Source organism: Rhinolophus hipposideros (genome assembly GCF_964194185.1).
Source record: "Rhinolophus hipposideros genome assembly, chromosome: 15".
NCBI lineage: Eukaryota > Metazoa > Chordata > Mammalia > Chiroptera > Rhinolophidae > Rhinolophus > Rhinolophus hipposideros.
The window spans coordinates 49,536,266-49,560,201 of record NC_138061.1 but is presented as its reverse complement, the minus strand read 5'-3'; the positions used below and the strand labels follow the sequence as shown (position 1 = coordinate 49,560,201).

General features: G+C 55.8%; 2 protein-coding genes across 4 annotated transcripts in view; one reads left to right on the top strand and one right to left on the bottom strand.

Annotated features, from left to right (window-relative positions):
* Positions 1 to 8,911, top strand: part of VSIR (V-set immunoregulatory receptor) — a 29,401-nt gene extending 20,490 nt beyond the window's left edge. For both annotated transcript variants that reach the window (XM_081074074.1, XM_081074075.1), the window contains 3 exons: positions 619 to 646; positions 2,193 to 2,386; positions 2,536 to 8,911. In XM_081074074.1, coding sequence (XP_080930200.1) covers positions 619 to 646; positions 2,193 to 2,386; positions 2,536 to 2,573 — 260 coding nt within the window. In that variant the 3' untranslated portion in view covers positions 2,574 to 8,911. The remainder of the gene's footprint in view (positions 1 to 618; positions 647 to 2,192; positions 2,387 to 2,535) is intronic.
* The window catches only part of CDH23 (cadherin related 23), a 389,598-nt gene that overhangs the window by 57,949 nt on the left and 307,713 nt on the right, over positions 1 to 23,936 (bottom strand). Inside the window, exons 30-36 of one of the 2 annotated variants that reach the window (XM_081074073.1) lie at positions 22,028 to 22,163; positions 20,362 to 20,750; positions 19,345 to 19,446; positions 15,085 to 15,234; positions 13,913 to 14,041; positions 12,823 to 12,951; positions 11,879 to 12,106 (exon numbers count right to left, since the gene is read on the bottom strand). In XM_081074073.1, coding sequence (XP_080930199.1) covers positions 11,879 to 12,106; positions 12,823 to 12,951; positions 13,913 to 14,041; positions 15,085 to 15,234; positions 19,345 to 19,446; positions 20,362 to 20,750; positions 22,028 to 22,163 — 1,263 coding nt within the window. Of the gene's footprint in view, positions 1 to 11,878; positions 12,107 to 12,822; positions 12,952 to 13,912; positions 14,042 to 15,084; positions 15,235 to 19,344; positions 19,447 to 20,361; positions 20,751 to 22,027; positions 22,164 to 23,936 lie in introns of those variants that run through there. The other variant, XM_081074072.1, reaches the window with a different exon arrangement.

The following is a 23,936-nucleotide window of genomic DNA, read 5'->3' as shown; positions in this document are numbered from 1 at the left end:
AACCCAAGAGTGGGGCAGGGTGGCAGCAGCTTGGATGAAGAGCAGAAAGTGGAACGGCTGAGAAATGATGGGGTGTGAGGCCCCCTAAGATTCCTCTAAGAGATGTCACCACTGAAGCCACTCCATTACGCAATGTGGAGGATGGGACAGAGAGGCCCAGGAACCCTCTAATTAAGAAATGACCTTGCAACACTTCCACGCAGTAAATCATAGCTAAAGACTATACCATGGCAAATGTCCAAACAGGAAACAGCAAGTTCAGGAGCCGGGCCTTAGGTGGATACTTAAATCCTGAAGGTCTAACACCACCCAAGTCAAGCCATAGGAGAAAGTCTTGGCTGCCTGTGGTCTCCTGGTGACAAATGCCCAACACACATATAAAATGCAGCCCAAGTTTCATATCTCACTGGTCAAAATGGCCACTCACTGAGGCCTCACCTGCTGGATAAACACGCAGAGCCCTGCTGAATGGGCCTCCCGAGTGAACAGGCGTGGGCTGCAGGGCTGAGCACAGCCCTGCCTGGGCTTGTTCCGATGCCCTCAGGAGCCTCTGCCAGCCGGGGCAGGGATGCTCTGGGAAGCGTCCCCTGTGTGACCAGTTTCTCTGTCTGTCCCTAGGTGCCCAGGAGCTGGTGCGGATGGACAGGTAAGGCCCATGGAGACCTTCTCGAGAAAACTTCCGGCAGCTGCCCCTGCCCCAACCCAAAGCTTGACTCCCAGGGCTTGTGGCTCCATATGGCAATGTCTACACCCTAACTGTGGCTGGAGTGAATGCAGCCGGGGGAGGGGTAGCTTTCAGCCATGACAGACAGCCTGCCTCTCCCGGTGCCAGAGCATCCTTTTCCCTCTCTTCCCTGGTAACAGGTTACACCACAACAGGGGTCAGAACACAGACATGGCCTCCCTGGTCCTCCCTGTGCCCTGGGCCAGCTGTCAGGAAGGACATATTTCTGTGGAGGAGCGCCCCTATTTAGCTGCCAGCACAGCTGGCTAGAAGAGCATTTGCCATCTGCCACTGAGGCCCACACATCTGTGCCTACCAGTCGGCTGTTCTCCCTGCACCCCTCACCCAGCAGGCTCAGCTCCCATGCTTCTTGGATAAGCCATGCACCTGTCTTCAGGGCTTAGTGGTCAGTAGCTGGGGTGGGGAGAGGAAGAGGGAGGAAGCCGCTGAGCTGGGGCAGACACTGAAACATGCAAAGGAGGCCGGCACACCTGGAGCGCAGGCTCCTCCCTGCAGGGCACTCCAAGGAGAAAGCTGTGAGGCCACAAGGGCAGAGCCTGCCCGGGCTCAGCGTGGGGCAGCAGGGCGGGATGGAGTGGAGGGGGTGTGTGTGCTAGTGCGTCCTGGGCAGGAAGCTGGCATGGAGCCTGGCACACAGGGCGTGCTCAGGAGGGAGCCACACTCAGGAACCGGCCCTGGGACCTGCAACACCAAATCCTCTGGGTGTTTGAAAGGGATGATTTTCAAGAGAGGTCCAAAGAATGCTAGCGATCCTGCTAGAATCTCAGAGTTAGAGGGGCCTTTAGAGGTTGTCCAACTCCCAAGAGGGAAGAGGGAAGCGAGAACCTCCCTTCAGCTCAAGACCAGCTGTGGGGACATTCCATCCTAACACTATGGACTCTACTGACCAAAGAGAAACTTGTCCCAGGTTCCTGAGGCTGGTGTCCTGGACGTGCTCCTGACGCTGGGCTTCCTGGCGGCTCAGGGCAGGTGGTTAGACCACAGGCAGAGCTGGTGTCAGATGCCCTCAGCTCAGGGCAGGTGGGAGAGTGCAGTCCCTGACCTTTTCTCTCTGTCCTGGATCCTCCCTTTGTGCTGGGAGAGGCTGTTGGGTCCTGGAGTGGGAAGGGAGCAGAGGTGTGTGTGTGTGTGTGTGTGTGTGTGTGTGTGTGTGTGTCTGTCTGTCTGTCTGTCTAGGGGGGAGGGCAGGGAGCAGAGGTGTGTGTTTGTGTGTGTGTGTGTGTGTGTCTGTCTGTCTAGGGGGGAGGGCAGGGAGCAGAGGTGTGTGTGTGTGTGTGTGTGTGTGTGTGTGTGTCTGTCTGTCTGTCTAGGGGGGAGGGCAGGGAGCAGAGGTGTGTGTGTGTGTGTGTGTGTGTGTGTCTGTCTGTCTGTCTCTCTATCTAGGGGGGAGGGCAGAGGCCCAAAACCCAGGCAGCACAGATGACCTTTGGTTCTGATTCTCTGGCAGCAATGCTCAAGGACTTGAAAACCCAGGCTTTGAGGCCCCTCTGCCCGCCCAGGGGATGCCGGAGGCCAAGCCAAAGCCCCCATTGTCCTATGTGGCCCAGCGGCAGCCTTCTGAGTCTGGACGGCACCTGCTCTCAGAGCCCAGCACTCCCCTGTCTCCAGCGGGCCCCGGGGATGTCTTCTTTCCATCCCTAGGTGAGTGCTTCCCAACCCTCCCAGCTCTAGGGCCTGTGAGGGCTTGCCCTACTGTTGGCCTCACTCCCCACCCTCCTTGGTGAGTCCTCACAGCCTCTTGGTGTGGCGCTGGAACCCCTTATTCACTCTGCTTCTCTTTTCTTTTGCAGACCCTGTCCCTGACTCTCCAAACTCTGAGACCATCTAGACCAGCTGGGGGCCAGTGGGCAGCTGTGGCTGGGCCTGGGGCAGGTGCATTTGAGCCAGGCTGGCCTTCTGAGGGGTCCCTGGGCCTCACCTCTGGCTTCCTCCCTCCCGCTCCAAGTCCAGATTCTTTGAGATACCCCGATGGCCAGGTTCTCAGCCTCTCTGGATGCCACATGGCAGAAGGGAGAAGATGTTGGATCGTTCTGCTTATCTCAAGGATGGTGGGGATCCCACTCCAGAGGCCTGAAATTCACCAGCTACAGATGCCAACTCACCTACATCCTAGAAGCCCCAGAATTCCCAGCTCTGTGGCAGCCTTTCTTCCTAGGACACGAGCCCTGGGACTTGACAGCATAGATGGGACAAGATGGGCACTGAGCAGAGCCCCCAGCGCCACCCTCCCAGGAATGAGACACAGGACGAGATGTGGACAGATTCTTCCCCACTGTGGTGGACCGGCTTCCCCATCTCGCCCGAGGCTGCTCATCTGTCACACTCACTCTTTGTAACCATGGAGCTCGGGGCCTGCCCGCCCCCAGGCACAGGAGCCTTCCCCAGCTGCCTCCTACCATCAACCTCTCCTCGGAGCTGTCAACAGGTTAAGCAAATCTGGGGCTCCCAGTGCCTATACTTTGGCTCCCAGGACAGGAAGTACACAGTGGGGCACCGTGGCCATGGTGAGCCAACTGGCATCTTGGGCAATGGAGGCCAGGCCAGAGGTTGCACTACCCACCACAGACAGGGGTGAGGCAGAGCCAGGGGCCTGCTGGGAAGGTGAGTGGGGAGGGCTCCATTTCCGTGCCTTCCCCCTCGCCCTCCTCCACTTCTCAGCATGGTCCATAGAGAGGGTGACCACATAATATATTGTCCAAACTGTGACACTTTTGAGCATGAAGAGGGGCGTGCTATTAAAAACTACACGGGCAACAGGTGGAAGACCTGTGGATGGATTGTAAGAGCTAGGTTTTAAATTCCTACTCTGCTTCTGAGGTGTCTGAGGCCTAGGGAGCCCGTCCCTCCCTCCGTCTTCTGTTCCATTCAATCTGCTGAGTGACCCTGTCAGGTGGGGAGAGCAGGACATGTCCATAGGAAGGTTTGTGTCCCCGCTGCTCTGCACCCTCTGTTCCCATCTTCCTCTTCAGGGCATGATCCAAGTTCGTTTTTATACACATATACAAGGGGGGTCCTATGTGGAATTGCAGTTAAAGGGCTTTAAAGCATGGAGAAGAGTGGGGCAGTCTCCGTACTCTCTGGGGTGGAAACAGGGCCAGTGCGACCTAAGAAGGGAAGGGGACAGCCTGAGCTGGGCAGGAGCCCGGGCACTGACTGGAGGGTATAGATTCAACTGGGCATTTGTCTGCCAGCAGCCTGCACTGGCTTTGCTGAGCTGGACCTGGGTGCTGAGAACCAGGTCTGCAGGCCAGGAGAAGGGCCCGACAGGCAGGGAGAAACCCAGCTGATTGCCTGGCGGGGGGAAGGGAGTGGGGACTAGAAGAAAGGAGCAGCTCTAGGCTCTCCAGCTGCAAGAGCCTAGAGCCTTGGGCTCTCCGTGTCCCAAGACCGGCAGTTGGAAACAAGGAGCCCCCTGGATGCATGGCATTGCTTCCAAAGCTCCCTTGTCAGGCCCAGGGGCGTGGGCCAAGGTGGTGTCCTGCCTGCTGTGCCTGGAGGCCCTGAGGAGGGGTGAGCCCGGGCCTTGAGATGGCAGTGACATTACCAGTGGCCAGGACACCAGAGCCCTGGCTCCCGCTTTGTCCTTGGGGGTCCCCGCTTCTATTCCATCTGCTGCCATGAACACTTAGTGACCGCTGCCACAGAAAGAGGGTGCTGTTTTCACAGCTTGTGGGGGCCCACGGGGCAGGGATGGGGATGGTGACACCTGCTCGGGGCAGGGCCAGGCCATGTCTGGAGTTGGACAAGCCCACAGAGCAGACCCTCTGTTCCCTAGCTCAGAAGACTGCTCCTGCCCTACAGGGAGGCCCAGCGCTCAGCTTCTGACCTCGAGGCAGAGACAATCTCTAAGAACTTGGCAGCCAGACCCCAGGTCGGCTGCTGCTGTGTAGAGGGGGGGAAGACGCCCCGAGCAGAAAGCCACCACACTTCCTCCCTAGCTTCCTCCTGCGTGGCCTCTTCTTTGGACCCTTACAAGTTAATGCATCTCAACTTCGTGGTTTCCTGTTTTCAGTGAAATTTACTCTGAGTCCCAGGCTCCATCTCCATCCATGACCACACACCCCGCCCCCAGCAGCCCTAAAGGCTCCCTCCCTGCTCTGGTTGGGAGGCGGGGCACTAGACCAGCCCTCTGTGCTCACCCCTGGAGCTGTGGTACCTTTGCAGATGCCAGCTCTGGTGGCTGATCCCTTGGGTACTGGCTCAGCACCTGTAGGCTGAGGCATATGGAATAGAATAGGGAGTGGGGACACGGCATCTGCCTCCAAGGAGGCTGGGAGCAACCCGGGCTTCTAGGAAGTCAGCTGCTAGGCAGGTGGGACTGACTCAGGAGGCTCACGCATCACAGCACCGTCTGAGGCCCTGGGAAGGAGATCTGGGCTTTTAGGCACCACGTCATTGACGTCGTGTCAGGAATCATGGGGCCCGTAACCCATCTCCCAACATTCCCATTTAATAATGACCTCCTGCCTCTATCCCCTCCAAAGGAATGGAATTGACACTCCCTGAAAAGATGCCATAGAGGCCACTGGAGATGTTGCTATTGGGGCAGGCTGGCCCTGCCAGGGGTCTGTGGTAATGGACACTGGGGTAAGCGCCAAAGAACGACAGAGCTTACTTCTCAAAAGACCAGCCCTGGGGCTGCCCTCTCTCCTGCCTGGCCTCCTACACACAGTAGCTGGGGCAGGGGAGTGGATGCATTGCCTTCTTTAGGGAGTGGTCTGTGGTGGGAGGACTCAGGAGGACACAGTGGGGCTGGGGATATAGAGGTGCTGTCACCCTCTACCCCCATCGGACACTGTGGGAGCACGGCAAGGCTGGCCTGACCATGCTGGGGCTGGGCTATGATTTGCTCAAGGAGCCCAAAGCAAATAGCAATAGGGCGGAAAGAGGAACTGGGGTCGCCAGCAAGAATGCTGGGTGCAAAGGCCTCTTGAGAAGGAGACACTCACAGTTCAGCTGAGAGTCTGTCCTTGCCCCCCCGCGGGCGTGACCTGTCAAGCCCCTTCACTGTACCTGCTTTGCATTGTCGCCTTCCTTTTCTGCATGGATGCTGTGGGTTAGAGTTAGGGTTAGGGGATGAGTTCCAGGGGGCCAGGGGGTCCAATAACAGCTTGCCCTTTGAACTTGGTTGCAGAACTGATAACTGAAGCATAGTCACCGGGTGATGGGCTGAACCCAGATGCCAGGTTTGCTGGGCCGCTGACAGTTGGCAGGGCTACTTCTGACTTTCCACCAGCTCCAGTTTCCCAGCAGCTTTGTCTGGGCCTGGTGGGATCTCATCAACAGCAATAATTTCCCTGAGCTTGTGCAGGCCTGGGGAAAGGTTTCATTTTGTTCTGCAGTTCTGATCTGTTGACATGGCTTCCTGGAATATATGTTGAGAGGAATTCTGAAGTATCCATGTAGCTTAACGAGGAAGTGCTGACATCAGCTAGCAATGTCTACCTGGGGCACAGCAAACAGAAGGGGCAGTATGTGTGCCACATGTTTCCCTTTTCCGTTTTAATACTCTGTGCTTTCTAAAACACTTTCACATGTGTTTACTTCTTTGATTTCCCCGTCGCCCACCAGAAAACCCTGGGAGGCTTTATAGTCCCCATTTAATGCACTGGGAAACAGGTTTCAAAAAGTTTGTGTCTTGTCACCACATGTGAATGAGGAACTGGGACGAAAGGCTGGGTCTCCTGCTTCCCAGGCAAGCGCTCCTTCCTCTTCATTGAGTTGAATAGCATTACAGGCCAGGACTTGGACTTGCTTACAAGAGACATCAGGGCCCGGGGAGACGAACCTGTGCCCACATGCTCGTGGCTCCACTCCTTCCACATCACCGTGCCACTCCCCTTTCTGCCTGGCAACCCTGAAGCCACAGGGCTCCTGATCTGTGTCCTGGCCCGTGTACCCCACTTGCTTGCAGTAGGGGAGGCTGGGGAAGGGGGAAACTCTCAGTTAACTGCAGAGCTCCAAGGTCTCTTGGAGGAACAGTGCCCATTGCATGTGTGGCATTTGAGCAGCTGCAGAACACCCCTCAAGGAGCAAAGCTCAGGGAAGGGTCTGAGTTTAATCACGCCGGGCCAGAGAAGGCCGGCATACTTGATGAGCAGCACAGGGAAGGGGCCAGGCTGGGGTTTCCTAAGCTTGAGCCAAGGGAAGCAGGCTTCCAAACAGCAGCAGCAGGGTCCAAGTTTCATAAACAGAAGAGCCCTAGGCCCTAAAGATATGAGGTGAGCTGTCAAGAGCAATGTCCCCAGCTCACAGACTTTCATAGGGCTACTGCTAGCACTTCTTATACGAGAAGTGGGTACATGTTCTGTCCTTCTGCTTGGACAGGTGACTTTTGCAGGTCCCCACCAGGCTGAGAAGCCAGGACTGGTTACTTGGGATTGTCTAACCTGCTGGCTGTGATCTGTGTGGCAGAAAGGCCCAGTCAGGCCCTCCGTCTGCCCACCCCCCTGCCAAGGTGCCTCTGTGGCTGGGGCGTAGCTTCTGACCTCCACGTTGCCTTCCGTCCTTCCTCCAGCCCAGCCCTTCCTCTTGCAGGAGCCTCCCTAGCGTCCACTTAGACCCCTCCCCCAAGCCTGGCCTCCCTTCCTGTGGCCTGCAGCTAGCCAGATGGCCAAGGCTGTACAATGACTTCCCCGGGCTGGATGGCTCCCCATTGTGTGACAGGCCTGGGCTGGCCTGGATGCCCCTTGCAGCTGATCCGAGCTCTGGGTGATACAGGCCTGAGAGTTGGGTGCGGATGGTCTAGGTTGTTTGCAGGAATGTCTGGCTCTCAGGGAACTAGGAGGGGAGTGGGGCCCCAGGGAGCAAAGGAGAGATGCAGGAGCTCAGATACAAAATTTCTCAGGGTTTTGGGGAGGCTCTTGGTAGCCTAATCCCAGACCCCTTACTTAGAGGGCAAGAGCCTCATCCTTTAAGGCGTGGATGCAAATGATGCCTTGTCCAGAAAACCTCCCCTGGCTCCTGATGCTGTGCTCCTAGCACTCTATCACATCACAGAGCGTCAGCTCTCTGTTACATATCCATTTCCCCCACTAGACTGGGGGCTCCTTGAGGGCAGAACTCTGTCAACCTCATCTCTGATTCCTATCCTTTGGCACGGGCCTGGCATGTAGTTAGCACTGAATGAATGAATGAATGAGTGAGTGAGTGAGGGCTGGCTTGAACCAGGCAGATAATTGCAGGTAGGTGTGTGGGTCTGCTGGGCATCTCTGGACCGACATGTTCAGGGTGGCACCCACCATCCTCACCCACATTAGACCGTGGTGACTTTGCCTGGACCCTCAGCATGGCTGGTCTGATGCTGCTCGGGGCTCTGGCTGGTCCAGGAGGGGTTAGGGTGACCCTATTCCCTGAACACTCATCCAGTGAAATCTGTCCAATGGTAGATGAGGGTTCTCCTCTGGTCACCTCTGGGTTGGCCCTCAGTTTGTGTGTAGGGGCACTCATGAACCTGGGGGGTTCACTGTCCAGAGGTGACAGTCTGGTCAGTGGAAGCGAATCTTCAAGGGTCCAGTACTCCTTGGAGGCAAATGCCAATCCTGACTGGGTACTGGCTCAGGGCCCTAGCTTGGTAGCTCTGCCATGGCCATCCCCACCCTAGCTTAGCAGGGCCAGGAGGGAGTGGAGGAAGTGCTTAAGAAGTAGTGGGACCAGCCCTTGGGGCATGCCCTGGACAGAATATCAAGGAGAGAGAGAGAGTGAGCAAGCGAGAGCCCTGCTCCAGGCTCTGAATGATGCCATGGGCCTGAACTACCTGAGGCTCCCCAAATCCACTCCTCGTTATCATTTGTTCTTAGGCCTTTATTCAAGCTGATGCCCAGGCCCAGAATATGATTCCCTCCTTCACTGTGTTAACTATGACTGACTGAGAAGACAGGTGTCACCTCCTCCAGGAAGCCTTCTCAATGCTCCTCAGTGCCTTATCTGCACCTCGGCCCCCACACATGCCTCTCTTACTCAGCTGCATTTCCCTGTGGCAGGGACCATGATGCCTTCATCTCTGTATCTCTGGTGCCTGGCACACCGTGGGCATTCAAGGAACATTGGCTGAATGAATGAATAAATAAACGATGAATGAACAAACTATTGCTGGGGTGTCACTGCAGTTCTTCACTTGTGGTGTCCCCTACAGAAGTCAAATAAAAGATCTTTCCCAGCCAGAAGGAACAGAAAAAAAAAATTGAAGGGATAAATTCTTTTGGACTTAAAAAGTTTCCTCCTATAAACCTTTTTCCAGCTGATGTCTGATGCTCTTTGCCTGTATTACGGTATTTTAGCCCAGAAGCCATATATGTATTCCCGTGGTGATGGCCTCAGGGAACTCCATGCCTGATCCTAGTCATTCTGCAGGCGTTTTCTGGGAGCAGTGCTGATGATGACCAGGATGAGGAAGGAAGAGAAAGGGAGACTGCATTTCTCACCACCCAGCTTCCCACGCTCTACCAGGGAGCGGGCCGAGATCCGCTTCAAGGACGGCCAGACTGTCAGGCGCCTCTCTGTGGCGGCAGTGCTCATGGGCAGTGCTCAGAGGCTGCTCAGTGGGCTAGGCTGGGTCTCTCTGGAAGGACTGGTCAACAGATGGAAACTCTTTCTGGCCATGGCGACCAGTCCCAAGTTCTTCAGGGACTGCATGGGTAGTGGCCCACCCATTTTGGGTGGTTAAACGTGGCTGGGGTGATTTCCTAGTGAGAATTTCCAATTCTCATTTCTTCTGGGGACCAAAAGGAAGTCAGATGTTGTCTCCCAAACTCCAGGTTTTAGAATGTCATGGGTCTCACCGACTGCTTCCCTGGGAAACTCTAGGATGTGGGGTGTGAGGGAGGGGACAGACAGGGTGAGAGTGGTGTGTTTACTGGCCTAGGTCAGGGTAAGGAAGAGCAGGATGAGGAAAATGGTATCAGTTGCCCATCCAAAATCTATTCTCTACCTCTTCCTCATTAAGAGGCTGCTTTTGTTTGAGACAGTGATATATCTGGCCCCCAAGGAAGCCAGTCCTGAGAATCCTGTCTCATTTTTTCTACCCTCCCTTGTAGCTAGGGTGTCCATATGAGCCTCTTCTGGCTAATGAGACATCAGCAGAACTCTAGAGAGTAGTTCTAGAAAACCGTTTGCTTTCCTGATAAAGGGGTGGAACGGCTTGCATAGCTCTTTGTCTTTTTGTCCTTTCCCTACTTGATGCTGATACGATGGCTGGCGCTATAGCAGCCATCTTGCAATCGTTGAGGGAAGAGCCAAGATGCTTTAGCTCTGACATCATTGAGCACAAAATCAACTTGTAATTCTCTCCATAATTTCTGTTATGTGAGAAAAAGGCATTCTGATTTATTTATGACCCCATAGTTAAGTTTCTGTTACTTGTAGCCACACACATCTCCTTCTTGGAGAGATGACCAAGCAGATTATTCAACCTGAAGACACGTGCAGTTAGGGAGGCATTATTCGAAACTGAGTCCCTTAATGTCACCACAGTAAATTATATCTTCCCGGTCTCCCTCCCCGCCTTGGTTAGTTATATGTGTCCTATAAATGTGCCTCTGTTTGGCCCACTGGGTGTGAATGGCTGAAGGGACTGGTGGTGACACTGGGCAGCCATGGCTGTGGATACCTGTGGGGAGCCCAGAGCCAGTTCCATTGCCTGGGCTCCTCACAACGTGGTTTCCTAGGTTTGGGCCCCTTCCACCACCCACCCTTCCCCAAGATACTCCAGAAAAAGAGGCCAACCCATACCTGCTCCGACCCCACAGTCCACAGTAAAGGGGTCTCACATTGTCACCTTTTGAGGGCAGAGGGACAGAGCTGAGGCTTCATTTACAATCAGGGTCCCTAGGGTGGACAGATTACAAAAACCTCCCAAATCCTTTATACCTCTCTGTATCCACACTCTTTGCAGTGTGACTTTGTAGCTCATTCCTTCAAAGAGTTTATTTCCTCACATCTTGAACTTAGGCTGGCCTTGTGATTCCTCTGGCCACCAGAATGTGGCACAGGTAACCTGTTCCAGTTTCGAGCTTGGACCTCAAAAGTCTGTGCCTGCTCTGCTGTCTCTCCTGGACCCTTTCTAGCTCCACGTGAACAAGACGGGTTACCCTTCTGGAAGAGGAGAGAGAGGTGGCTCCTTTGCCCTGTCACCCCAGCTGATAGTCAGCTGACCCCCAGAAACACAGCCATCCAGTCCACACACAGGTGCCCCCCCAACACATGTGGGAGCCCAGCCGAGAGCAGAAGAACCGCCCAGTAAGCCAGGTCTCAACGGCAAGCTTGCAGATCAGAGTGGAATCAATGGTTGTTTTATGCTTCTCTGTTTGGTTTGGTTTGTAAGGCAGCATTATTGGGGTGATGGATACTTCACACCGCCGTCCTCCTCCTGGTTTACTGAGCACTTTCCCAGACATGAGCTAATTCAATTCCCCCAAAAACACCTATGAAGGAGACATCACCTCCCTTTCGCAGACGACAAAACAGATGTTCTGAGAGGTTCTGACTTGCTTGCAGCCATGTGACCAGCTCTCAGTGCACCTGGTTTCAAACCTTCTCCTCTCAGTTTGCAAACTGCTTCCACTCCAGCTCATGGCCCCCAGACTGTCTTGCCATCCAGCCCCGAAGTCCCCCACCTCCTTCTCCAACCTTGCAAACCTTGCTCATTAGGTAGCGGCCTCTCCTCTTCAGCATGAGACCAGACCATAGACACCGTCCCCTTCCAACCCTGACGCGTTGTGATGGCCTATCACCCCAACACGATGTAGGGGGAGAGGCCAGAGGGCACCTTTTCCTACTTGGCACAGAAGCACCACCATCTGGGTAAGTGTGGCCCCACAGGCACAGAGCTTGGCAAGTGGAGTGGGGGCTGGCCAGGCCCCGAGGTACAAGCTCAATCTGTACCATCACACAGAGCTGCTCCGTGTGGGCAAAGAGGACTGGAGGCGCTGAGTGGCTGCAGACACAGGTGAACAAGCACCCTAGCTTTGCCCGTGTCCGTACTCATAGGCCGTCAGACTAAGGGCAAGACGAAGGAGCTGTCAATGGTTCACCCACGGCACAGCACTCCATTCCTCCCCTCTTGCTCCCCTCACACGGAAGGTGGCGCTTCCCCGTCGCTGCCTCCCTGCCCCCTTGGCCACCAGCAATGCTCACCGACAGCGTGGGGGTGCCCTCATCCTCCACAGTCACCACCAGGTGGTAGAAGCTCTGGTGCTCGCGGTCGGGCGGGGCAGGCCGCGTGGTGATCTCGCCACTGATACGGTCCATGCGGAAGGTCATGTCCTGGTTGCCCTCGGTGATGTAGTAGGACAGGACGCTGTTGATCCCAATGTCACGGTCGGTGGCTCTCACCTGGACCACCACGGTGCCCCCACCCACGTTCTGCAGGGAGAGCAGGAAAGAGGTCATTGCGGATTCAGTGCAGCAAAGTCTAGTACCTAGACCTCCGGAAAGTTTTGCTATCTATCTACCCTGCAGCGATGAGAAGGGTGAAGATGAGGGTGGCGAACGCTCTGTGGACACCTACTATGTGTAGGGGCCAACTCCCTTCTACAACCCTGCGATTTAGGTCCTGGTGTCATCTCCACATACAGATGAGACACCAGAGGTCCAGGGACGGAATGTTTGCAAGTCACACAGCCAGTCAGTGGCTGAGCCAGGCGCTGAATCGCAGCGTCAGGCCTGAGGGCTGGTCTCTAGATCCCTATGCCGTCCTGCCCTCATGAATGTCCAACCTGGCATGGTATCCAGAAAAGCTGGGGCACAGCTTCTCCTGGAGGGGCTCAACTTTAGGACTGAAGGAGTAACGCGTTGTTTCATTTAAAACAGCTCTCCCAGGGTAAACCTCAGTTCCCTGTTGGTGGTGAAAAGCCACTATCTCTTTCCTTCTTATCTCCTTACCCCTACCACAAAATTATATTGCATTCTGGGACGTGGCCAAGGTGTTAGAGTTAGAATTATGAATGAGTAAGCCATTGTGACCACCGCTCTGAGGGATGGGTGGGCCAGGCGGCCATTTAAATGGGTGCTGCGTGGTCGGCTCGGGCCCACCGTCCACCATGGATGTCCAGCTGTACAGCCACTGGAGCTGCCCTCACCTCGTTCACGCTGACATTGTATCCAAAGGGGCTCTCGATCACTGGGGGGTTGTCATTGACGTCCAGGATGGTCACCTGTAGGATGTGGTCCTTCTTCCGTGGAGGCGTGCCACGGTCAGATGCCACAATCTACAAGGAGGGGGATGACCAGAGTCAGGGCTGAAGGGCAGGGGAAGGTCAGGGAAGTGGAGTCCAACAGGGCTGTCTGCTAGGGAGGAGGAGTGGGAGGGCAGAGACTCTCTGGCCCATTCCTGCCCCCAGGGGCCTTGCCAGCTCTGGGCTCTCCCCAAGGCTTCTGCCTTCTGCCCCATGCTGCAAACCCTTGCCCAGTTCTTGTCTGACCTGGGACCCTCATTTGCGATGTGACCCTCTGTGCCCAATCTTCACCTCCTGATCGTACCCGACTGTGTTCTAGGCTGTGCCAGCCCCTGACCGTGCCCCTGGGCCTGCAACCAGACCCAGGGCTTATGTCTTTAGCGTCAAAGGCCCCTTGCTTCATGCAGATCTGAACTCTGGCAGACAGAGAAAGAGCCTCAAAGAATCTTCAGCAATGAGCTGGAGCTCTCATCACAGCTTGAGCCTGTCCCTGGGAGCCGCCATGCTTCCCGGCTGCCTGCAGGGCAGCAGGCGTACTCTAGGGGCTCAGGCCCCTGCGGAAGCACAGTCCTGGGGTCCCCAGAGACCCTCCGGGAAACATGTCAGCCACAGCAATTCAGTAAGACTGTGCACCTTCGCGACTCCTCACCCTTGCACTTATTTCTCACCTCAGCAGAGGCAGGCCAGGCGGGAGGATTTCTGCTCATTGCACAGGAGGGAAAACTGAGGCCTAGACACAGTAAACCACTGCATTTGCGAAGTCAGGGCTCCACCAGGCTTTGTCTCCTGGCTCTCCCAGCAGGGACAGGCACCTCTGCTGCTTCCTCCTCTGGCTCTAGAGCCCCCTCCCAGGATGCCTTCTCCTGGGTCAGCTTCATGCATGTTCTGGGCCTGCCCCACAGCATTTGGTGACAAGGAGGGAAGGTGAGCACCAGGGTATGCTGATGGGCCACGTGCTCTCCTGGACGCCCCCCCTGAGGGGGCCGGTGCTCACCTTGAGGATATAGTGGTCCAGCTCTTCTCTGTCCAGGGGCCTGGCCACAAACAGTTCGCCAATGGAGTCATTGGTGGTGACGATCTCAAAGGCCCCCGCGATGTTGCCCGAGGCCAGGGAGAAAACCACCTGTCAGGGAGGAGAGAGTCTGAGGGGGAGGAAGCAGGGAGGATAGGTGGCCAGGTCAGGCCAAGGGACACTCCCCTGCCCAGCTGGGCCCTCTGCTCCGCTGGGCATTGGAGAAGAGAACGTGTTACGCAGAAGAGCTTCTCTCCCTCGATGGGGGGAGCAGGCCCATTGAGGAGGAGCGGGGTACCGGCAGGTTCCTGGGAGGGGGTGTCAGCACCCGGGCCTAGAGGCCAGAAGGCCGCTGAGTCCCACAGCACTGACATTTCCCAGGGAAGGGCGGGAAGTACGGATGCCTCTGGAGCCTGTGAGGAGCAGGCACAGGCCCTGGTGTGACACGGACTCTGGCCCTGTCACAGGGGAGGTCTTTGCTTCAGTTCACAGCCTCGAGGACAGCTCCCTGGGACAGGTAAACTGGTCACACAGCTTCTAAGTGCCCAAGGGAATGAGGATTGGAGCCCACATGCTTCTGGCCCCCAAACCACTATCTCGGTCCCCCAGAGGTGTGCTAGTCCTTTTAAATGGTGCCCCCCAATTCACGGCAGATCCAAGCAGTGTGAAGACTGAAGTGCTCTATCACCCCTTCTTGTGTCCTAGGGGCATCCAAACCTGGAGCGTGGGGGGCACTGCCTGCTGTGGGATGAGGGCCTGAGAAACAGGAGGGAGAGGAGCTTGTCTTCTCCGGGACCTGGGGCCGCGTGGGGAGGGCGGGCCCCAGGGCTGGCACACAGGGGCGAGATGCTATATAGTTTGGGCATAAAGGTGATGAAGAAGTCACTGGGAAAGCTGAACCCCCACGGCTTGCAGCTGGCTGTGGGGGGTGAGCTGTGGCTGGCCTTTGGGGTCCATGTTCATTCATCCCAGGCAGGGCCAACTACCTGCCCAGCTTTCCCTTCCTTCCCTGACCACAGATGGGGGAGGGCAGGGTGGTCCTCCTGGGGACTGGACAGAGCCTGGATGGCTCCTCCCTCCTGCTCAGTGTTGGGATTGCTTAGATGAGCCCCCTACCGACAGGGCAGATCTGGGTTACTTCACTTGAGGCCCACCTGCCCGTTGCTGCCGGCATCTGGGTCGTGGGCCTTGACGGTGGCCACGCGCTGGCCGACAGGGCAGTCCTCAGGCACGCTGACCATCGAGTCGGAGGTGGGGTCAAACCGGGGGCTGTTGTCATTTTCATCCAGCACCGTGATGTAGACCTGGGGAAATCGTGAACGTGGCCAGACACCTGGTGCCTCCTCCTCCTCCCCAGCCCCACACGCTGGAGTCCCACCGTGTGTCCGTCAGGCACAGGCCTGTGACGGGCTCTGGAAGCTCCGCGAGCTGTCCCAGTCCGCCGAGCCCAATCCTGACTTTACAGAGGTCCCGAGCACATTCCTTCTAGGAGTCTGGGTGGCGAAGGCTGCACACATTCAAATGCTGGGGCTGGGACAGCCAGGGAAAGGGCCTGCGGGAACTCAGAGGTGGAGGGCCCGTGAGACCCGGAAGGCATGGGCCCTCGCAAGGGGGACGGAGGCTGCGTAGCTCCAAATCCATCAGGGAATGCCAGCTTGGCACTGGAATAGCTTCCTGGTTTTCAAGTGGAACTAGGAATCCAGATTTTTATGTGGAATTACGTGGTGATTAATAAAGATTAAAGAAAACAAATCATGTGTGGGCTGGCTACCACACATCTGGCGGCCAGATATGGCCTGAAGGCCTCTTCCTTTGCGCCTCTGGATCAGAGGAAGGAAAGAGGGCTCAGGAGGAGGAGGGCCACAGGGTAGCTTGGTGGTCTCTGTGGGGAGAGGGCAGATGGGGAAGGGAGGGAAATTTCCAAATGTCAGATAAAAACCAGGAACATGCACGTCGCATGCAAAGAGCACATTGTTTGGTGTCTACAGCTCAGGCTTCTCCTGTAGGGTCTGGATAGTAAGCCAGAGGGAAGGCTTTGCTGTGAGTGCAGCCTCCAGCACATGAATGACCACAGGACATAAGGCCAGAAACACAGGTGCCCCTTAGGTTCACTGATGAGGGGGTTGAGGTGGGTAGGAGGAGGCGCAAGTTTTAGGGATCCCAGGCCAGGCTTCCTCTCCAGGCTAGACCCCATCTTCTCCTTCCCTGGGTCCTGGGTCCTGGGTCCCGGGCCTGCCTGCCTCCCACAGAACCTCATAGGAAGGATTCATTTCATCCTCCCTCCTATTCAGTTTTTTCCTCTTCTCGGGCTTAGCCACGCTCCCCTACTTCAGGCAGCTTTTAACACCACAAGGCAACAAGCCCAGGCTTCACAGCAGGACCAACTCCACCACTTACTAGCTGTGCAGTTTTGGAAAGTTACTCAACTTCTCTGACTTCCCATTTTCTCAGCTGAAAGTAGGAACAAGAACGCCTATAGCACTGGGATACTGGGGGGTATAAACGAGCAAACTGAAAGTTAAGGGGTGGTGCGTGGTGGTCCCTGTCCTGCTTCCTGCCTGGCAGATGGGCGTGATTTCGCCAAGACTGCATCCACCATGAAGTTTTGTCAGGGAGTTCCGTGAAGTCCCGGAGCCCCAGTACGCTCACCTGTGAAATGGGCATAATAATACCTACCACGCTGTTCCCAAGGCAGAAACAAACAAGACCCCTGTGCTCTGACCCCTCCCAAACTTTCCCACTTGGGTCAAGGCTTTGTTTGGGCTTCTCGTGCTTCCCTCCCACTACAGGGCCTTTGCATATACTGTTTCCTCTGCCTGAAATGCTTAGTTCTTGGCTGCGTAAACTGCTATGCTTTCTGGGGTTCTCAGCTTGAGTCACTTCCTCAGGGAAGCCCTCCTCGATTTTCCTGACATATTGTAGACTCTCTCTCGCGTGCGGGGCACAAGTTTGCTGTGCTAATTTGATCCTATATCTTATGCTTGCATAGGCAGGGGATATGTCTGATTTTGGTTTCCTGTTGTCCCCTGAGCCCAGCCCAGAGCCTGGCCCATAGTAGGTGCTCCCCCTATGATTACTACTCTAATGATCATGATGATGTTTCTGAGTTTCTCTCAGTAGCGGGAGTCAGCTTCAGTGGATGAGAAGGGAGGGTAAGTGCCAAGATCAATGGGAATTGGACATGGGTCTGTGTTCTCACTCAGGGCCTCTTGGTCCAAATCTCCCTGCCCCATCCCTTCACGGCCTGAGGGTGTTACTCTTAAGAGCTTTTACAGCAGAGCTATCCCCCCTCCCAGCCTGCCCCTTCCGGCTGCCTCTCCACCCCTCAGGGCCTGGGAGGAGTCAGCTGTAGGTGAGCTGTGGTTTGGGGTTCCGGCCTCACCAGAGGAAATGGTAGCGCTTCTAAAAGGCTCCTCAGCCTGCCTCCACCCTAGCACCGCTAACAAGTTTAGGGCTAACAGGGCTCGTGTATCTGGGGGCAGTGGCTCCAGGAGCCTCTGAGAGGAAGCCCGGGCAGAGCAAAATGGTGGGGGTCCTGCTTCCTGGCAATACAGGGGCCTGTGCAGGTGTGTGCTCTGAGATGCCCTTGCCAGCCCCTGCAGAGGAAGTGGGTGCTCTGGTTCACGAAAGGGTTTCGGCAGCTTGGGGAACATCCCAGCTGCTCAGCACTTTCCGCCTGTCCTCAGCTCCAGGACTCCTCATGCCGACCAGGGTGACGGCATCTGGCCCGGTTTATAGATGAGGCTGCTCAGCTCCAGGGAGAGGCCCCATGTAACCTCTCTGAGTCTTATCTCCTCTGGTTGGGAAGGCTAGGAGTGGTAGGACACAGGCCCACCGCCCACCACTGAGGGCTCTGCTCACTGACTGCCCTCTGGGACCCCTGGGGACCGAGGGGAGCTGTATGGGCACAGAGCTGCCCATTGCCTCACTCACCCACAGGCTGGTCCTGTGGATACAGGGGGGCTTTGGCACATGGCCAAGCCACAAGCAGGGCCCCTGGAGCCTGGAGCCAGGCCCCTCCTGGGAGCCATGGGGCAAAGGACCCCAAGCAGTGCGTTTGGCTCGCAGCCTGCATCCTCAGCTGGCTTCTATCCCTTTACTGATGTGATAGGGACCCAGTGGGGAGTGAAAACGTGGCTAGGAGCAAGGTTGATGATGAGCTGGACACCCCAAATGGTCTACGGACGGCCTCACAGCTGACCGGCTGCTGCCCAAGCCAGACATCGCTAACTGTTCTTATTATCACTGCAGGTGCCACCTCACGGACCTCTCCTCCCTTGGGGCCCATCCCTAGTTCAACACCCAGCCTGAGGTCACCTGCCTGCCTCTCCCATCTCCCCCACCATCCCAGGAACCTTACCAGGCACCTCTGACCCTAGGAGTCTCCCTCCCTGAAGCGCTCCCAGCTCATGGTCTCTGCTGCCTTCGTTCAGAGTCCTGGGGGCCTGATTCACGCCCCGACCATGGCTGCCCTTGCCCAGCACTCCCCAGGCCCTGGCGCTGTGTGTGCCTCCTTATGTGCACTCGTAAAATACTCCTACACCAACCCCAAGAGAGGGTGGCGGTCCCTTTATAGACGTCTCTCCTATAACACCCTTCTCCAAGACTAGTTTAGAGAGGGCTTCCCATCCACCATCTCCTGCGCTCTTCATCACATCCTCCGAAGGGGGCAGGGCTGCTGGCATGACCCTCATTTTAGACCCAAGGAAAGGAAGCACAGAGAGGTTGAGAAACTTGCCTGTGGCACACAGCTGGCAAGGAGTAGAGCTGGGACGAGGCCTCAGTGTTCCTTTCACTGTGTATTCCACCTGCTCCTTGCTAGCACGTCCCCCACCCCAGGGTCCCATGAAAGCCCGCAGGACACGGAGGCCAGAGACGGCAGAGCTGGACACAGGGTATGTGTCCGAGAGGGGCCTGGACACAGTGAGAGTGGATGAACTGGGATGGTTGGGAAGGGTCTGAGCAGGGATCCGCTGCAGGCCTGTCCACGAGTCCTCTCTCCAGGGGAGGCAGGAAGGTCCAGCACCACACAGGGCCCGAGTCAGCCCTGGGGAGATCCCCAGGTCACGGGCTACTCACCTTCTGTAGGCAGAGACGGCAGGAGGAGGCGAAGGGAGAGAAAAGGCAAAGATGCAGGCAGTCAGCAGACGGCAGCTTTTCCAGCCCACCGCCCCCACACTCCAAGCAGGGTCTGTGAAGGACGGCCCTGAACCCCACCTGTCTGAGATCTCATCCCAGCCCAGTCACCCCTGAACGGTATGGCATCACCAACCACAGGACCGCTGCTGGGCTACTGAAACCCTTGTCCACTGCCTGGCCTGCATGTTGGGTGGCTGATGAACACGTGGGTTTTGGGGTGACTTGGGGTGGTGATGGGCTATACCAATGGGGACCTCAGCCGGGCATCCACTCACCACAGTGGAATCCACTTTGGAGCCGCCATCATCTGCCACCACCGTCAAGGTGTGGAAGTCACACTTTTCCCGGTCTACCAGGCCTTTCACTGTGATCACACCCTGCAGGATGGAGGCCAGACGGTCAAGTGACAACATTGTACCCACCAGGCAGAGCCCGCACTGCCCCCAAGCAGTCCCATGCTCCAGCCAAACCAGACTCCTCACTAATCCGGAACATTCTGCCCACGGTCCCACCTCCACGGCGTTCCCTCTGCCTGGCAAAACTTCTCCATGAAGCTCTTTAGCTTAAAATCCTACTTCTCTCATTCCCACTGAGACGCCACCTCTTTCATGGAGGTTTCCTGCTTCCCTGGCCAGGTGTGAGCACTCTCGTGTTTGGGCCCCAGAAGAGCTCCACTATACCTCTACTGCTGTGCTTTTTACACCTTCCCTTGTGATGCTCTGATTTGCAGCCTTGATCATCCCCGCTTCTACTCCTAGCCTTAGAACTCTTTGAGGCCTGGGAAGGGCCTTGTCATCTTTGTGTTCCCAAGGTGCCCTAGGACAAAGTCTGGCACATTGTAGTGATTATTACCTTGCCTATTTTCAATGAAGGGATGCAGATTAAAAAAAACAACACACTAAAGCAAAGATGAAAGAGTAAGATCCAGGCAGTAGATAAGAACCAGCTGCACTAGACACCTAGTTAAAACTAGCTCTTGCAACAAAGCACAAAATTTACATCTGAGCTTCCTAACAGTCACGGCAAAAAGGGAAACATGACGTTTGCATAGCTTTCATTGTCTACTAGTAACAAGAAGGATACCAGGTTGCCTAGGTATAAACTTTATCTTATCCCTAAATAGTAAAAGGGATATATCACAGAGATGTTTATCTCAAAGATACTTTCTTTGTCGTAAACAAAGAAAAGAGGGCCGTGCATATAGAAGGAGGAGCTCAATAAACTCCTTCTGGAGTTTATTAATGGCTCTCCCAGGAAGAGCCTTTGCTGTGCCTGCCCACAGTGTCCCTCACCGTGATGGAATCTATCTTGAAGAGGGCTTTGGCCTGGGCGCTGGTGTAGGCGTCAAAGCGATAGGTGATCGGGTTGATGTTGTCAGGGGAGTAGGCCTGGACCCGCACAATCTCGGTGCCCAGGGCCAGGTTCTCCAAGATGGCCGCCTCGTAGGAGGCGTTGGAGAACTGCACGGGCTCATCCAGCTCATTGAGCAAAGTGACGTAGACGCTGCAGAAGCCCTGGTTGAAGGGGGGTGCCTGGTCGGTGGCAGACACATTCATCAGGTAGCTGGTCTTGGTCTCGTAGTCCAGGTAATCCACGGTGGTGATAAGCCCCGTGCTCTCATCAATCTCGAACTTCCCCTCTGCACCTGACAAGATGCGGTAGGTCACCAGGCCACCGGGCCCTGCAGGAGGAGGCGAGAGGCTGTATGAGGTTGGTGCAAAAGTAATCGCGGTGTTTTGCACTTTTTAAACCTTTGAAACCACAATTACTTTTGCACCAATGTAATACAGGCACAGATGGGGGTAGGGTTGCCCTGGGGCTTCCCAAGCTGCCCACAGCACACCTACCGCTGGCCCTGAGGGACAGGGGGAGGGGCCTTGGCTGGCCTACCCAGAGTGTTCCACCCCCCACCTGTGGGCTGGATTGTCCCAAGGCATGTGGCAGAAGACATGGTCAAGGTCTAAGTGGATGGCAAGGCCCAGCACACAGGGCAGACCCCCTCTGGGCCTGGTCTGGGCACGACAGAGATGTCGGAGGGGTTTAGTTTTGCTTCTGGAGCTTCAAAATTTAAGTTCAAGCACCTCCCTTGTGTATTTGGAAAAAAGAGAGTAGGGAAATTTGGGATCTCTCGTAGTGGCGGCACTGATCTAGAAAGTGCTAGGTCACCAGGGGCAGTATCTTTAGAGGTGGCCAAGCCTTCACTGGGTCCCTCCAGCGGAAGAGTTCTAGCTACAGGGATTCCTTCCCCTGTTCCCCGCCCCCTCCACCCAAATCCCTGGAATACACCCTTCATCCAGGAGCGAGAGGTGGGATTCCCGGCTGTAGTCCATAGACTTTGAGGGGCACTCTGAATGGATGTGCTTTTTTCTGGGGAGGGATCAATAGCTTTCACTCATTTCGCAAAGGGATTCCTGACCCGGAAGAGGTCATGAACCACTGGGCCACAGTGACATATGTGACCTGAACTATAGAAATGTGCCACGTAAGGGATAGCAATCCACCTGAGAGTGTGCAGACCAGTTTCTGCCTCCACCCCATTCCGGGCCCCAGGTGACGTGGGGATGCTGACCGGGGCGGGGCTAGGCTGGGAGCCACAGACCAGTGGACATGAAGGAAGGCCAGGAACTGAGAACAGGAGCAGCTCGGGGAGCCGCTCCAGGGGCCTTTGTGACAAATTCTCCACCTCTCCCAGCCCTGTCCAGCTCTAGGCAAAGGCTAGCGGGGAGCTGCGGGGTCCTGTGATGACAGAGCTGACTCCCCAAGCTTGTGACCTCTCCATTCTCAATCTGGAGTGGGGGACAACTCCCCTGACTCGGGCCTTCCTAGGACTGTCCCAGGAGCCCCTCCCAGGTCTGGAAGCCACTGAATGGGGGAGCCTGAGGAATCCAAAGAATGATGGGGTAAGTGGGGCAGGATCCGTCTGGGGAACGGGGCTCCCTGGCTCCCCTGCGGCCTCACCAGTGTCTCTGTCTGTGGCACGCACTACAAGGACCGATGTCCCGATGCCGGCGGTCTCTCGAAGGGCCAGGCGGCTGTACTGTTGCTGCGTGAAGACGGGGGCCTCGTCGTTGACATCCTCCACATACACTATTACCTGTGGGAGCCGGGCCAGGGGCAGAAGGTCAGTGGGACTGTCTGGTTGGTCACTGTGTCCTCCCACCTTGCACAGTACCTGGCACGTACTATGTTCAAGAGTACTTGTCCAAGAACAGACCTTACCTTACTCGTGGCTCTGCTACTAACCCCGTGGGAACCTGTGGCTAATCAGTGAATCTTCTGAGCCATCGAGTTTCTTAGTTATGAAACAGTACTAGCGATATAATAATTCATGCCCCATGTCACTCCTAGGGTTGTTAAGAAGACAAAATGACCCAGGCCTGCAAAACTGCTGGAAAAGGTTTCAAGTGACCCCATTCAAATACCAAAATGGGTCTGGCAGAGTGGACATAAAAATGTGAATTATGGTTGTAGCAGAGAATGTCGGTTCTCAGACCCCTCTCGATTTATTTTCGAGCACCTTCTCTGGGTGTTCCCACTGCCACGGTCAGCACCCACTCGGGCTGCTGGAACCCACATTCCCACACAGCTGGAAGGGCCTGGGCACTGTGTCCCCTGGGGTAGCCCTTAATCCCCGACTGACGGGCGCACAGCACAAATATGATGGCTTCCTGGGCCCGATTGGGGCAACTGACGTGACTCTCCAGAGCTCCCTATGGGACCGAGCCAAAGTTCCCGCTGCGCTACTTTGCTAGCTGCTTTCCTTTCTGGTCCCACACCCCTTTCAGCTTTTCCTGAGGACACTGCCTATTAATCGCTTTCACACTGATCCTGGTGTCAGGATTTGCTTCTGGGCACCAGTGCCCAGACAGTGGCTAATTCTGAATTGTGGAATTCTGCATAATTTTCACCACTGCTTATGTGTACTTTCTAATTTCTCTTTAATAATCATGTATGTCTTGCACCACAAAAATAAAATCATTAAAAAGATGCTTATGGGGAGACGTAAACTTTTTGCCACATCACGTGCCCACCCCTCACACACACAGGGGCATGGGTGTGTGGCCTCGGTGTGGGCAGGACCAAGGCGGTGTCCACAAGGCCCATGTCATGGGGAAGGGAGCTATGGCCACAGTGTATTGGTGCTCAGGGATCTGTAGAGAGGCCCAGGGCTCCTCTCTCTTTTCCCAGGTCGGGGAACAGAGGCCCAGAGATGGGGAGAGTCTTGCCCACAGCCTCGCAGTAACTGACAGGGCTGGAAAGAGGGAGGGTTCTCCTGGTTCCCAGTCTGCCAACCTTACTACTCTTCACTCTATTCTGGGGACACGCTGGTCTCAGAACAGGAGATACACCCTCCTTCCAGCCTAATAGAACCAGGGCCAGCAGAACTAGCCAGCAGAGTGGAGGGGGAGCAAATGGGACAGGGGAGTGACGCACAACACAGATTTCACACGTGGTCACGGCAGGAACGGTGGGGCGCGAAGCGCAGCCATCTGAAAGCATGAATATTTGGTTTCTGATTGATCATTGCTGCTGGGCTCAGCCCTGGCTTCTGTTCTGGGTTTAGCTGGGCATTAGCCAGAGAGAAATTTCTGTTGGTATAAGCAGAAATAGTAGCCTGACTGGTGGAGAACTCTGCGGTGGGTGGCGTAACAGAGCTGGAGGGGGAAGAGGCATATGGGGTAAAGGTTTCTCTACTTCTCTGCTCCTGGGGTTCCTGCAGCCCTACTGTGTCATCAGCTTTTCATGTCCAGACACCCAGAACCCACTATGCAAACTAAAGTGCCCACCCCAGAGCCCAGCTGTTCACAAGCCGGAACCTTCTAAGTTTGGCTTCCCCTAGAACTTGGCTGGAGAGATCCTGGGTGGG